This window comes from Aptenodytes patagonicus, chromosome 1 (genome assembly GCF_965638725.1).
Source record: "Aptenodytes patagonicus chromosome 1, bAptPat1.pri.cur, whole genome shotgun sequence".
Taxonomy (NCBI): Eukaryota; Metazoa; Chordata; class Aves; order Sphenisciformes; family Spheniscidae; genus Aptenodytes; species Aptenodytes patagonicus.
The window spans coordinates 8,848,869-8,864,924 of NC_134949.1; the positions used below are offsets into that span (position 1 = coordinate 8,848,869).

The 16,056-nt window shown below is 39.3% G+C and overlaps 1 protein-coding gene across 3 annotated transcripts in view; it reads left to right on the forward strand.

The window, feature by feature from the left end:
- Positions 1-16,056, forward strand: part of SEMA3D (semaphorin 3D) — a 151,905-nt gene that overhangs the window by 81,770 nt on the left and 54,079 nt on the right. For all 3 annotated transcript variants that reach the window (XM_076359065.1, XM_076358893.1, XM_076358981.1), the window contains exons 6-8: positions 2,660-2,753; positions 6,051-6,179; positions 12,233-12,375. In XM_076359065.1, coding sequence (XP_076215180.1) covers positions 2,660-2,753; positions 6,051-6,179; positions 12,233-12,375 — 366 coding nt within the window. The remainder of the gene's footprint in view (positions 1-2,659; positions 2,754-6,050; positions 6,180-12,232; positions 12,376-16,056) is intronic.

The window sequence follows — 16,056 nt, forward strand, 5'->3', positions numbered from 1 at the left end:
GTTCAGTCTGACAGCCAGTCTAGACAAGGGGTCTGTCTCAATTAGACATGACCAATTACCTTATGAGAGGAAATGGAAGAAGAATCCCGGTATTGTATTTCCTAATCCCCTCACTGTCTCCCAGTCCTGCCTCTCCTGCATTCCTCCTGGTTGCTCAGCTGCAGTGGTAGATTGGACAGTGTTCAGCACTACTGATGCCTCTTCTGATGGTGCATCTCTTCTACAACCTCTTACTGAATTAACAGCTTTGAATGGCATCAGACATATTTTCCCTTTCCTTCTTGGACCCCAAACACCTTACAGCCACTGTCCTTGCACTGCCTCTCCAGATAAATGTGACAAGGCAGGAGGGTGCTGAGGACAGACCCATTGACGTGAATTTGACAGACAGCTGAAAATGTCTCCTGGTTGTAGGAACTGAAGCCAGGAGTCCTATGTGGTAATTCAAAGCCCTTTTATTGCAGATCCGTTCTTTTAGTCTTTTTGGTTTTTTTTCTTTTTCCTTTTTTTTCCTTTTTTTTATCTCTGGGTTATAAGAATGGATAATGGATGTTTGGTAATTAGCAGCCTCTACAGGAAGCTGTGGGATGCTTGGGAGAGCCAGGGCCTGAGATAGCCTCATGGAGGCTGTGAAACCAGGCAGTGCCCCGCTGACCTTTGAAAGCTGCTGGTGGATCTGCCCAGTGGTCTGCTGGCCAGTGACAGTGCTGTGAAAACAAAGAGGAAAACAGTGTGGATCAGGTGACGCAAAACCACAGCACACACTGCTTTTGAAGCAGTACAAATCCCCTACGGGATCACACAATTAAAGGGGATTAAAGTCCTAGTCTTGCTATTGCTGAAGTCACTGCCGAAACTTCTCTTGGCCAGTGAAGAAGAGGCTTGGCCCGGCTGGTGCTGTTAGCCACAGCTCTCCAAGGGATGCTCTTTTCTTTGAAAGCTTTGTCCGAAGTGAAAGCAGGAGTTTAATTCTGTGTGAATGCCTGGTAGTGTCCGTTAGTTTGTCTGGGTGAAGTCTGAAATATTTGATGTTGATCTATAAAGCCCTCAGTCCCCTGAGTAGTGCTGAACTTGGAGACAGCCCCTCGGCATGTGATACGGCAAGGGTCCTCTGAGCAGCTCAGGATTGCACATCTTAGAAGAACGGAGAGTGGGACACTAACATAGCATTGTCAGAAAAAAAAATGCTTAATTTTTAATTTAGTTTTGTCCTTGGTGTGCTCTGATCCACTTGAGCCTGAGAGTTTGGTTTACCTGATATCCCACAAGTTTGGGAAGATAACAAGGGTTGTTGTTGATGATTAAATTCTGCTTTGTATCAGCCAGGATTGCTGGAGGAAATGGAATTTATGTTCATAGATTGGAATTGATTTTTCTTTTCTCTTAAGGAGCTTAATTATTCAATATCCTGGGCTTTTGTCTTCTGAGCCTAGAGAGTTTAGGAGACACCTTAATGAAATAGAAAGGTTTGGTCATTTATAATCTGATGTACATTAAGGATGAATTGAATTAATGTGTTGTGAAGTCTGATTCTATATGGCCATCTTTGGGCATATTTAACTGTCATTTGTAGTCTTCAGTCCTCTTGCAAGGCGGAGGTATATAAAGAAATAATTAGTTACTTCACCCTTTTTTAAGTAATTGTTTATATCATAGAGGTGTTTTGGGATTTTTTAAACTAACTTCAAAAGTTATGTCGCTACAATAGGCATTAAACCCACAATGATTTGACTCCTGAACACTAGTGGGATTTTAAATATTACTGTAGGTAAGAGAGGATGTTAACGGTACTTCTGTAGGCAATCTCCCTTCCCTAACAGCAGCAGAATTCTGAAAATCCAGTCTCTATATCTGCAAAGACTTCTCTTTGCTCCTCTGAGCAATCAATTTGCCTTCAGAAGGCCTCACTATGGGTTTCAGGTTAAGTGTGCTTTTAGGAAACTAATGAAAGGAACAAGTAAAAGCATCCATTTTGCCAATTCAAAACTGTAGTAAAACTTCAAATTACTGCTTACAACAATTGATTTGTTGATTGCCCACTGAAAACATCAGAAATGGTTTTTAAATAATTTCTTTTCTTTATCTTCCTCTATTCCTCTATACCCTTGTTCTGTGACCCAGGAATTAATCACAATGTATTTGGGAACTGCAAGGCAGGATCTATTCTGATATCTCTTGTATCATTAGCCTTGTTAAAAATAACAAGAGAGAGCATATGCTGCTTTCATTTAAAAGGGGCTGAACTGTGTCTGCCGCAAACATTATTCAGCAGTCCCTGGAGAAATTTAGGAGTCAGCCAGAATCCCTCCTGGGTCTCCTGTTGCAACACACTCTATCAGCACTTTCCCAAATAGAAGCCAGTGCCTTTTAAGTACAATCCAGCTTTTAATTTGAGTAGAAATGAACAATGCATCTTTTTTTCTGAAAGTAATTGTATTTTTTTAAGATTTCTGTTTCACTATAAAGTGAACAGGATATGTTAAAACAATGAGTGAAAAAAATCCAGATATAAAAGAGAGACACGGACTGTAAACATCAACGCTGAGATGACAGCTGTGTGATCTAATACACCTTCACTTCATATGTTAGCAGAACAGTTCGTCTAAGTGAGTTTTTCTCTGCAGCCACACCGGGATAATGAATATGTGTTTATTCTCAGGAAACGGTATTCCGGCTGGATACTCAGAACTTGGAGTCTGGCAGGTTGAAATGCCCTTTTGATCCTCAGCAGCCGTTTGCTTCAGTGATGGCAGGTAAGAAACCATCAGAGCCAGGTGCTCCTCTCAGACATGCGATGGCTTTGTATGTGAGCCTGGGGTCAGAGGCTCAGCAGATGCCATCGCTGGAGCTCCTCTGGCGTTAGTCACGTTTCCGATGCTGGTTTGTGCTCTCAGAGTTGAGGGAGCCTTCAGTCTGCAGACACCAAGGAGCTGGAAATGCAGCAACACAAACAGAGACATCTGAGCGGCTGTGAAGCCTCTGCCAGTTGAGCAGGAAGGTGGTTTCATCCTCACCCAGTCATTTCTCCTTTAAGAAGACAACAAAAAAAACACATGGATGGACAATATTTCAAGCGCTTCTGGGCCTCTTTCTGCAATTATCAATATGTTCTGCCCTTTGAAGTCTGCTGACATCCACTATTTCCATAAATACATTTTTGAGGTTTCTATTTACCCGAGTAGCCACTTCTGAAGCTGGAAGCCTAGGAACAAGATAGCGCAATCTGCCTGCTGTGTGCATCGCAGCACTGTGTGGTCTGACATTTGGTGCCGAGGAATGTCAGCTTGACCTCTGGATTTCAAATCACTATAAGAGCTACTTTTGTCATGGTTTGGTTCATAGCTTTGGATAATTTTCATTCAACTTGTCCGTCAAGCATATGAATACAAGATAAGAGTGAAGCACCATGACGTTTTCATTTACAGCCAAAAAGCAGTGGTGACAATGCTTTGAAGTATCGGTCACTCTGTGTTATAAAAAGAATATGACTAATGTTCAGTCTTTATTCTCAGATAATAAGATAGATGATTTGTGATTCTGACCCAACAGATGGGGCAGAACTTCCTTTATTAAAAACAATAGATTAAAGCCAGCGCTTATTCTTCTCAGGGACCCCTAGTACTGTTTAATGACCATGAAGTCTATTTTTAAAATGGGATTCTACAAACTTTAACTTTTTTTTTTTTTTAAATGCAATAGAACTCCATGATTTATTATTACATTGGCTAATTTCAGTAGCAGTCTAGTGCTTTGACTGCTCTATTAAATCTTGTGAAATGAAGAAGCTGCCATCTTTTAGCTAACTAAAACATGAACTTCAGTACATAAGCATTTTCAGGCTAGATAAAATTAATGGTTGGGGTATTCTAGTATCCCTTCTCTGACAGTGCCTGGTGTCAAGTGCTTCACAGTACTGTACAAGGAACATTGTAAAGAGTTACAGGCCTGACCAGAGAATGCGTTCTTGGCCTATCTTTTGATGATTACTTTATTCCCAAAAGTACTAGGAGAGCAGCTCATGGATAAGATACTGCACTGGGATGCAGGGGAGCTCAGTTCCTGTCTCTGCCACTGACGAGAGGAGTAACCTTTGGCATGTCACTTCTCTCTGCCTAGTTTTATTTATCTGCTAAATGGTGATAAAGATTACTTGTACCATTCAGAAAGCACTTTGTAATCAGTTATACATATATGAGCTAAATAATATTTCATTATGTTTTCACTCATGTGTGTAGGTTAATACAACTGAGTAATTTTCATTCTTTGTAGAAATGCGTAATCTGTCTTTGAATTCTACACAACATTTCTCCCCAAGTAAATTCCACAGATAAATTTGAAAAGCTAGTCTTTTTGACTGAAAAATCACCTGCTCATCATCCATCTTCTTTTACAAATTACTGCTCACCAAAACTGTTCTGGAAATAACTGGAACTTGGAATGAGTAATACCAAAAGCCAAGAGAAGTGCTGAAAACGCCTTGTCAGCAGAGCCTAAGCAAGGATGGAGAATTTCTGTTAGCCCTTCAGATTTATCGATCACTGAGTGCCTGTCACTTAGCAAACACCAATTACCCTACCCATTCCTCATTATGACAAATACCTTTCAGAATGCATTATTGTTTCTTTACAAAGGCGACATGCTGTCTGAAAGATGTGCTTTCCAATACTGTCGTGGAAATAATACATAAGTAACAATAATAATGAGGAAAAAAGAAAGCTGATAGATCTTTTTTGGCCAAATAAAGTGCTTATGGATCATGGGTTGCGGTTTTGGGGTTTTTTTGTTTTCCCCTTGATCTTGTTTTTTTAAGTGCATTTACATCTTTTGCAAATGAAAACACACAACATCTATGTTGAATGGTATTTATTCTGCATTCACTCTCAACAAAGAACTTCTCTCTAAAAGATCTAGTGAAATGTTTCCACCCAGAGTACCAGAAAATCTGGAGAAGGAACTCCTGGAAGGGAATTTTTATGTATCATATAGCTTTTTATATGATTATTGTTTATGAACATGAACCTTTTTTCTTTTTACAAACTCCAGGGATTTATTGTTGCAAGTCATTAAACAAAAAACAAACTCCTCCAACCAATAAAGCTATCTTGTTATTTTGCAGAAAAAAGAGAATTTTAAAATGCACACTGTGGTAAAAAAAAATTCACAGTGATACTGTTTCTTTGCTTCTTTATAGAAAAGTACCAAGATCTGAAGGGAAACAGAAAATATTGTGCAATGCTTAAGGTTGTGAAGTTTTACATTGCCCACAAAGCTGGCAGAAGACTAAATAGTAACTGCAGTTGCAGGAAGCACACTGTACTGTATTATGGATGTAGTTTCCTTGTGAAACAAATTCTGACTGCCTTATTCAAGCAAGACGTCTCATTTATTTTAGTGGGACCACTCGCTATGTTAAAATGATCATGATTTGGGTCTGTAGCCATATTCCTACCATTAACATGTTACATAGTTGAGAAGAATTCCCATATTGCCTAAATTCCTCTTCGTGAATGAAGTGTTGGACAGAGATCCCTACACCAGGAAAGGGCCAAGCTGTGAAGTTCCCATAGTGAAGCATCCATCATGTTTACTACCTTAAGCTCAGGAGCAGCAAAACCATCGGAGCTGTGGCAAGTCTGGGACAAAAGAGCTAGCTTGAATCGATAGATGGTCCTGTCCTTACCACGGTCCCCAGGTCCATGGTCAGCGCTCACAGGGCAGGATGCTCAGATCAAATACACCTTTATACCCTGAAGAGCCCAGCACCCATTAAAGCCTGGGGGATTTACTTTTCCGAGTGCCTAAAAGATCTGAACATTAGACTTGGACTCCTTTACTTCTCAGGCATATAATTACAAATATTACCCTCATTTAAATGTGAATAACTTCACAGAACCCAAAATCCCATTAAAATATAAACCAATAATATTTTAAAACATTAAATTAGTTCACAGGCCAATGAAACACAGGTGTGGTTCACCCAACAAAACACAAATAGTTTTAATTTTGTTTACCCCACAGCTGTAGAAACCCTATTTCTTTTTAATTTGCAGATGAGTATCTTTATGCTGGAACAGCTTCTGATTTCCTTGGCAAGGACACTGCTCTAACGCGTTCTCTGGGCCCTTCTCACGACCACCATTACATCAGAACTGACATTTCTGAACATTACTGGCTTACCGGTAAGATCCCAAACATATGCTGTTGTCGTTTGCATTGTCCGTGCCTCTCTGAAGTTAATAGGCCCTTTCTTATATAAATATATGTCCAGTAACTATAAATATAGATATTGTATCATGGTATCTTTGGATTACGTAGGCTTTTTTAAAAAAAGCTCAGTGGAACAAAAACGCACTTGAGAAAAGTCACGGAGGTGAAAATGCTAATTAAGGAAAGAGTAGAGGCATAAGACCTAATCGTTCTTTCTGTCTTTGATCTATACATCTGTATATAGTCCTGTAATTGGAGTAATATCATGACTTAAATGCTTCTGTTTCCAGTCTTGTTGGAATAATTTTTTTTAAACCCTTTTTTCCGATCACTTTTTCAAAGCTGTTCCCTACAGCATGTTGAAATGACAGACTAGAAATTTGACATTTTTAGGTAGGAGGTCTTTTTTTTTTTTTTCTTTTTTTGAGGAGAAAAATACCCTTTGTTGCTGTGAGGATCATTTTAAAACCACTAAGGGCACCCTAAAATAGCTTCCCAAGCAAAACACTGCTTTTTCTTGCCTGTTAAAAAACATTCTGAGCTAATAAACCCTCTAAAAAACTGGCTGCATTTACACCCAGCCAGTCTCAAACCACACACAGAGTAACATGGAAAACTTCGCTCACAAGCTAACCCTGCTCAATTAAAGCATCCCCCTTTTAGCCGTCAGCTGTCTTTAAAGATGTGGCAACACTGGCCCTGATTCAGGATGCCTGTGTAACTATTATGGGTGTATTGTAAAGCCAGGGCCTGCTGACCACAGGGCTAAGTTGTCTTCCCAGCAGACAACTTCTGAAAGGGATAATTTTGCCTCTTAACTCTTTGAGACCTCAACAAGAGGAAGTATTCTTTTTTTCTATTTTTTTTTTCTACTCCTTCTCTCCCTTCTTCTAAGCTGTTGCCTTGCATTTCTGTCTAGATGTAATTCCATAACCTCAGGATTTCTGCTGGGAGATGAGGAGGAAAGGAGAAGCCAGTTAAAGTCATTTTACCTTTCCAAATAGGAGCAGTCCTTCAGACAGACAGAAAAATCTCACATCTGACTCTGCTGACCTATCCCACTTTCATCTCCTGTGCTCAAAACCTTTCTTGTCCCATCTTTCCTATCTCCTGTCTCTCATTTCTACACATACCTTGTGCAATGTAGACCAGAAATGGGCTGTAAGCGATATGGACCAGGATGGGTCCATCCAGCAGGCTGTTCTCTAACTGTAACTAACGGTGCAACTGAATATCCAGTTTTACCACTGGCAGCCTGCTGATGCTCAGCATGGAAAGATGGTTGGGGTAGCCGCTTTCCTAAGGGATGCTGTAATATCCTAAAAAGAAAGATTTACTGCAGTTTGGTCCTGAGGAGCATCTGGTGTTATCATTAGTATAGATACACCTTGATGAGCATTACAGGGTTCAGTTCCCAGCCCAAAAGAACTTCTAGCTTAAATATCCAGTTCCAAACATTTCTTTATGCTATTAATGTTTCTTCATGAGCAGTTTGAGGCAAGGGAACGGTACACAGGATAAACTAAAGGTTTGAGAACTCTTTATGTGTTTTAGTTTGGAGGCTGGGTGGGGGGTGTCTGCCTTCTTTCTTTTAGATTGATTCATTTTTTATTCTGTTTTCGTATAAAGCGTCTGTATTTGTGAAAGTTTTCTAAGGAGAATAATATAATAATATGTGTGGGTTCGAAAAGCAGCTTTAGTGTGTTAGACTGCGACGTGAAAATTACCCCACACTGTATAAACACTGAAGACCCCATATATTCTTCAGGTTTACCTTGTTTCCAGCCATATAAAAAACTACAGCCACGCTCTGTCTAAGACTTCACATACACAATCCATGCAGTGTTATACTGAGAGGTATAGATATAAACTAGGCGCTTTTAATATTTTGAAACGGTCCTTTTAAGGTTGGAGAAAATTTTGAGTGTGACTCTAAATGATGGGATCATTTCTGCAATAAGCCATAGGGTAGCCAATATATTTCTAGTTTATTGTGTAACATTACCAATTACATACATTTGTGCTTTCAGTTGGTATTGGCATAAAGAAAATATTTACTTGATTTCAGGTTTAAAACTCCCATCTCATCTAAATCCCCTCTTCCCTAAATCTACCACCCATTTACCAAGCATGCTTTAGACCTCCAGGAAAAGTTGTACATACTTGAGTAATTGTACAATTAGAAATAAATTATTTCCATGCGTGACGCATGTTTTACTTAGGATAAGCACAAAATGTATAACTTGGTTTTTTTCAGAGGGCTGCGGAAGTTTTGCTATAATGCACCTTAGTGTTTTAAAAGCTTAGTCTTATTCTGTTTCTGGAAACAGGATTATCCTCTGCTGAGGGAAGGGAGGGAAAGACAAAGCCTAAGGGAAAAATGCGTAGGATACTTTCCAGTTCCTTGCAGGGCATCTCTATCTTGACTAATTAAGACATGTCTTAATCTCAATGACTGAATAGCAGCTCCACAATGGAGAAAGGGAGGAAGGCAGCTGATCTTTCCCATGACTCACGCTCACACAGGCTCATACTCCTGCACGCGGTGGCACTGAAGACAGAGGGGATGCTGCCTCTGCTCAGACTTCAGCCCTTCTCCTGCAGAGCCAAAGAATCAGGCGCTCCCGCAGCCACTGACCGGAGATGCCTCACCCGTGGCCGGGGCAGGGGATGAGACGCGTGGGGCTGGTGGCCCCACTCTGGATGGCAAAGCCGCCTGCTGGAACTCAGTCTTCTCTGCTCCAGCCCAGTGGGCAGAGGAGGGCGTCCCATGGTGGGATACCCCAGCCGTACATACAGGCATGCACTAAACAGCTGCACATTCCTCCCTCCTTTATAGGAAGCTAGAGCCATAGCTGGAATGAATGCTTCACTGAATTGCATTCATCTTTTTTTTTTTTCATTGCAATTTAGTCGTCTTTGCCAGGGCAAAGACTTGCAGGCAATGACTTCTTTATATCCTGCGAACTTTGGATGGGATTCAGCTCACTTAGCTCTAAAAGGCAAAAGTTAGCATCCTGTCTGAGCTCAGTTGTTTCAGTTGTCTCTGTCTCTAATTTACAGAGAGGTGACACTTCCAGAGGGTGACTCACCCCAGCTATTGTAGGAATATGTCTTAAAATAGGATTATTAATTGTCACTTTCTTCCTTGTGTCCCTCCCTGAGAGAGGACCTGGTTGAGTATAGGTTAGGAGCTTGACTTCTAGACAGTTAAAGGTAAATGAGGTGAGTACTATCCTTTGCATTTTATCATGCCACATATTTCTGGCAGCCCAACTACAAAGAACTGCTGCTTCCCGCTGTTTTGGGTTGCTTTTTCGTTTCTTCATATTCTGGGATTTGCTACTCGTTCGCTGTCCTCTTTTTCTGAGCCTAATGAGTCTTACTTCTCTGTAGGTCTTACTAAGGCATGCACAGTTGCACTGTCTAGAACTAGTGCTGGTGTTAGAAGGGTGTGACAGCCAGCAGGTAACCAACAGCAAACGTGACCACTCCAGCGAACCCAGCGGTGAAGGACTAGGTGTAACAGCTCTTCCCACTAGGCCACAAGAGCATGTTTAAAAAAGCACAAGCAACACCTGAATTTATTGTACCATCTATTGTCAGAGCTCATGATGCCTTTAATCCTCTGTTTGGTTACATACAATCTAGCCATTAAATTAATATGTGGGAAAACCTTCCATTGAAGCAATTGGGGGGGACAACTGTGTGTATAGGAAAACAAACAGTGGTTTAAAATAATCATCATGTAATTTGTTTCCCATGCAAAGAATCCAAAAACCTAATTCACAGTTGGTTTAAATGCACTTTTCTATGTTGTATGGATGGATTACAAAAGATGAGACAAAGATCTCACTTGCAGAACATAATGTGCTTTTCAGATCATGATCTCTTTCATTAAATTATTTTCAGTCTCTTTGTCTTCGTATCTTTCACAGTGTATTTTTGTTTGGATTTAACTTTCAACTTCAGCATTTTCAATTGTGATTTAAAATCGTTAAATATTTGTGTTCCTTTAATTTGTTAGAGATTCTTCTATATCTGTTCCAGGAATTGGTATTGAGACATTTGTTTTTGCATTTGGCTTGCCAAGTAAAGCAATGAAATTTAATTTAAAAAAAAAATATATTCAGAGTTTTGTTCTGTGAATGTGAATTAAAAAAAAAAAATCTGTGTGAAATTCAAAAGCATGCTATAGAAGTATTTCACAGGTTTTCCTATTAAATGGCTATTTAGCTAACCGCATATTTAAGAAACCATACTGGAAGCGTATTTATGTATTTATTCATGCTTAGAGATCTAATCTTCAAAGTAGCCTTACAGGCCCTGAGGGGTAATTGAATATTTTCTTTAGGCTCATTTTGAAATCCTAACTTAAATTTATGGAGCTTGATGCCTGCATCATTTCATCTTTTCTGCTGACACCATTCTCTAGTGTCAGAAAGGTTTAAAATGGAAGCAACACTGTGGCTATTTTGACCCATAAATTTACTCTTCTGTCATGAAGGTGCACATTCAGCACTTAAACACATCCCATTTTGTCTCAAGCCTTTGATTGTGAACTTTTGAATCAAGGACCCTCTTTTTGTCCTGTGTGTACTGTAGGGTTCATGGTGAAAATTCCTCAAGGCTAATATAAAGTAACAATCATTATAAAAAGGACAAAGGCATGAAGATACATTAAAAGCTGATAACAGTATTCCCCACGTATCGCCAGTGTGCTCTGTTTGCTCTACCATCTTACGCCATCCTCCTTACTGCTTTCTGCTGCAGCCTGCCTGCTTTTGGGGGACAAAGACTGTGTATTTTATTGCTGAAAGAATGTATTTTAGAGTCGAGGGTCTCTTTGCACGGTATTTGTATAACCACTTCTGTTTAAAGAAAAACATCATTGATCCAAGTGCCCACAGAAGAGCTCATCTATTGTAGCACATCGGGGAATGTCTTAAAAATCACTTCCCCAAGTATCTGGTTCACTTGTGCAAAACAGCCTGCTCTGCTGCAGTCAGGGACCCCTGGAATTAGTTTAATTTCTGATTTTAGTGCAAAGTGTAAAGAAAAAATACAAACCCAAACCCCAAACAAAACAAAAACCCACAACTGGTGAGCAGGTAGAGCAAGACTGGAGATCATGGACGAGGGAGCTGAGGAAGACAGTGAAGGACATGTATTAAATTCTTGGCCCAATAAGCATGCCTATAAGATGCAGGCAGAGACACCCAAGCTTGCTTTGGAAGAGACCAGAAGTAATATAACGGCTCAACATGTCAAGGCAAGGCATGCTGTAGCATTTCTTACAAAATTCTTACAGATTTAAATAACCCAAACAAACTGTTACGTTGATATAGCTACTCTGTTTTCATGCACAACAAGGAAATGTGTCCTTAAGACTGGCCAGTCAGTTGTGGAGTTTGGTGTGCTAACTTGGGAATCCCAGCATGGCACTGTATTGGATTTGGTAGATCTAGTCAGTAAGATTGATATAGCACCGATAGGTAGGAAACTTTTAACTTGAGAAAGCTGTCATTTATATTGAATTTTTAATCCCGCGGATCAATAAAGGTTCTTTCATTCCTTTGCAAGCTATCTCTAGTAAACAGCAGTGTATTTCTGTACTCGTAACTGCTGCAATGTGTAATTAAGTTCATTTAAATTTTACCATGTGATTTCAGAAAATCTACTTAGCTTGGTATTGGTGGCAAAAGCAGTAAGGCAGATTTTTGTAGGCAATATTTTGTACTGAGAATTGTCCTATTTTCAAACAGAGAATGATAGCCAGTGCTGCATATTTATGCAAGTGGTAGTAAGATATATTCACAAAACCATCACACTAAGAGTAAATACTTCAGAATCTATGGTGGTTTTCACTTGGAGTTAGTAAGAAACGTGCCACTACATGTCTATGTAGTGATATTTTTATTTCACTGGAAGATGCAACATAAATGCAGATGTTGAAGCAGAAATTTAGTAGAAAGCATTAAGACCTTTCTTCAGATTTTTAAAACCTTTTTCTGGGAACTTCTAGGAGCGAAATTCATTGGAACTTTTCCCATCCCGGACACGTATAACCCAGATGATGACAAAATCTACTTCTTTTTCCGAGAAATATCACAAGATAGTGGCACGTCTGACAAGACAATCCTTTCCCGAGTCGGGAGAGTTTGTAAGGTGAGGACTCTATCTTTTTATTTTATTTAAAGAAAAATAAAAAAGAAAAAGAAATGTTTGGTTTGTTTCTGTGAGAAATCTGTTTTCCCCTTCAGATCAGAAGGAAATAGTGGTGTTACCCAATGAGCCATCGTAGTAATTTTTCTGAACATAGATTACTGATGCTATCTGTAATTTATTTGTCTGAAAAATAGACTCGATACTCACTCAGTACCTCTTTTTTAAAAAGCTAATTTGCTTATAAATTATAATCCTGTGTCTAAACGATAATGTATTGACCTTCAGATATGCAACAGTGACCTGCTTTGTTTCATAAGCTTTCAGTGAGGATTGACTTGTTGAAGTGTACACAATGGCAAGGTATTTGGGTTTTTGTAGAAAGTGCCCACTGAATGGAGGGATATACAAACCCATCCCTTCAGCTTAGCTCAGTACATCATTCCTGGGCATTACTGAGAGCTGGGGTCACTCATTTGTTTCAGCACATTCCTGATAATCAGTTGGGGTGAGGGAAGGCTAAAAATGTATATAGTTTCTGAGTTACACCCACATCTGCTTGGAGGATTCCTCCCCTGGGAAGAAGTGCAGTCCTTGACCTGTTGACCAGGAGGAACCAGGCCTCGGGTCTGCTGCAGTGTAAAAAGTTTCATTTGGTTGGTGCCTGACCTCCTTTAAATGATTACTCCCTTCATTTTCTCTTTCATTACGCTTGGTTTTGCCCCTTATGAAAGATTTCTGACCCTATGATATTCATAATGCAGACTCAGATTTTCATGAGCTGCACTCTTTTTGAAGAAGCATCTCTGTCAAGGGCAGAAGCCTCCTCGAATGGTAATGAGACAGTAAACCAATTCCTGCATATGAAGACAGCAGTCAGCATAGAGTTTGCTGTTTAACAGCCTGCTGGTTTTGCTAAGGTCTTCTTCCAACTGCAGCAGAAAGGCCTGTTTACTTCTGTGTCAGACACTCTCTGTGCACTCCCTTGTCCCATAATACTGTAGGAACAGAAGCAGTCAGTATAAGTGCTCCCATCCTGTCCTTAGGTCTTCAGTGAATCCAGGTACCCTGGAATCGCTGGTAAAAGTTAGGAAAATAGAAATTTAAAGTTGTCTTCAAATTAGTAAATGTAAGCTTTGAGCAAATGTTTATCTTGTGATGAACTAGATATCAGCAACACCATCACAGCAATCGCACAAGTAGGTACATTTCTGTGATATTTTGTTCAGAAGCTTTCATTTACTTGCATTTTCTGAGCAGTGTGACTGCTGGCAGTGAAAATTATCTTCTTAAGAAGCTTGAAAATTAATAGACAAAAAAAAAGTTTGTGATTTGCAGTAAGATGTGTCTAGGAGAAGAGCACCCATTCAGTTAATGGGGACACACTGAAAAACAGAGGGTGGACACGTGTATGAATATGTAAATCTACAACTGCTCTGCAGTCCAGCGAACTCCTAATGCCGATCGAGATTTCAGTGACCACAGCCATTTCACACTTCTGTCCTTGACCTAAAATGTTAAGAAAACAAAAAACTCCTTCATAAATCAGTTCTCTAGTAGGTTTTTAGCCAGACGAAAGAATGGATAATCTTTAGTTGGGTATTTCACAGCAGTGTGATTAATGGCAGAATGGAAATGCAAACATATATGATTTGCTGCTAGACATGGCATTTGCTGATTATGAGAAAGCACTTAATGCATTAGGAGAAATTGGTAGACAACATTTTCAAGCCAAGGCACATAGATTATAGTAAACTAAGATATATTAGCTAGAGATCTACAGCATCCTTTACCTAAAGAAAAAAGGAGATAAGATATCATAATAAAAGCAAATGTATTGTAAGGAAATCCTAATGACCATGTGTAATCATACCTCAGATGAGACTGAATTCATAGAGTAATCATGTTAACAGGAAAAAATGTCTTGAATTTTATTTTTAATAGTCAAAGCAAAACAATGGAAACTGATAAGTAAGGTGATTATTATTAATGTTAGTTTTGCACTGTCTTCTTTATTTACTGAGCACTTCCAATGGATGCAGAATTCTCCTGAAAATTCAGACTCCTGGTTTTTTGTACATTCATCTTGATTACCTGCAAATAAAAAAACCATTATAATGCAAATTATTATAATGAAAATAGAATTAGTATGGGTATTTAATATAAATTAAAATATGCAAATAGACTCCTCTGTTTATGGACTAAGATCCTCTGGATCTGTGCTCTGATATGAAACATCTGCTATGCTTAATTCTCTCTGATATGGGATCAATGTCTTTGGTTGCCACAGTTGATAACATAACAATTTCTACTTGCACTGTCTCATTAATGTGACCTGTACTGCATAAAGTTAAGCCTTTGCCTTCTTTCCCTAGCGAGCAGAGAATAACAGTGGATGGGAGGAGCCCAGCAACTTTTGAAATCATTTGCTTGGTGTAAATCCAGTTTTTTTCTACTAGAACTCAATTGCTCTCTACCTCACTGTTCCTTTAGGGCTCCTGTACATTAATGCCAGACACACAAGCTGAAATTAGGATAGGCTTTGTTTTTAATAAGGAGGTTAGTCAATGCAGCCTATTCTTTGGCTAATTTTCAAAGGCTCAACATTATGGTCTCACACTGATCCTCCCCCTTAGGGAAAATCTCCTCTGGAAAGCATTCCCTTTTCCCAGCTACTTTCAGACCCCGAAGATTACAATACTCTTGCTGGCAGCTCTTTGCCCAGAGTCAAACAGCTGTCACTTTCATTTGTCCTGTTCATAAGACCTCACTTACCGTCTCGAAGCATGCGTTGTAATAACGCAGCCACTGTAGCACTAAATAGCACTAATTTAGATTTACGTCATCTGCATTCTGTATATCACTAGGGGATATCAGTATGAAATGGGAGGAAGTGCTTTCAACAGTCACTTTCAGAACCAGTTGTGTAATTTATCATGGCAAACGGCATTTCCTATTTTTGGTTTGAGGGAGGCAGAAAAACTATCATTGGCCTATCCGTAATACCTGATACTACTTATGGTATGTTCCTACTTACATAAAGTGTAATCTGTTGGGTTATTTACTTTCTTTTCAAGTAAGGTCCTAAGTAAAAAGAAAAAAAGAACTATTAAAGATTAGCCAGCAATATTTATTTGTTTTTTAAAACACATTCAGATGCACATATGTATATTACATGATCATACAAACCTTAACTTGAGAGCATGGACCCACGTATTTCTATTTCTAGAAACACAGGCATAAGCTTTTACAGCTACATTGTCTTCAAGCCCACACTGCTGAACCAGTTTGCATCAGCTAAAGACATGACACAGTCATTATACACTGAGCCAGATTTTGAAAAAAAAATTGCAGCATCCGTGCACTGTGCCCTCTGCAGCCAAGTAACAAGTCAGCTACATTTTTGTGTACATATCCACCACAAAATGATGACAGAATTGTAATTCTATTTAAGGACAACCTCACATATTCACAAATATAGCCCTAGAAAAGACCTAGGTTTCCCTCCTATTTTCCCCACTCAAATAAAGTGAGAAATGAAAATCCTAACTTACAGGAGCCCACAGAAAGGTTTTGGAGAGGGAGTAAGGTGGTTGGGGCTTTTGTTTGTTTGTTTTCTATATAGAAACACATTTTTTCATAGTTACAGCCTCATTCTATTGGAATGGAGTGGAAATTAGCCAA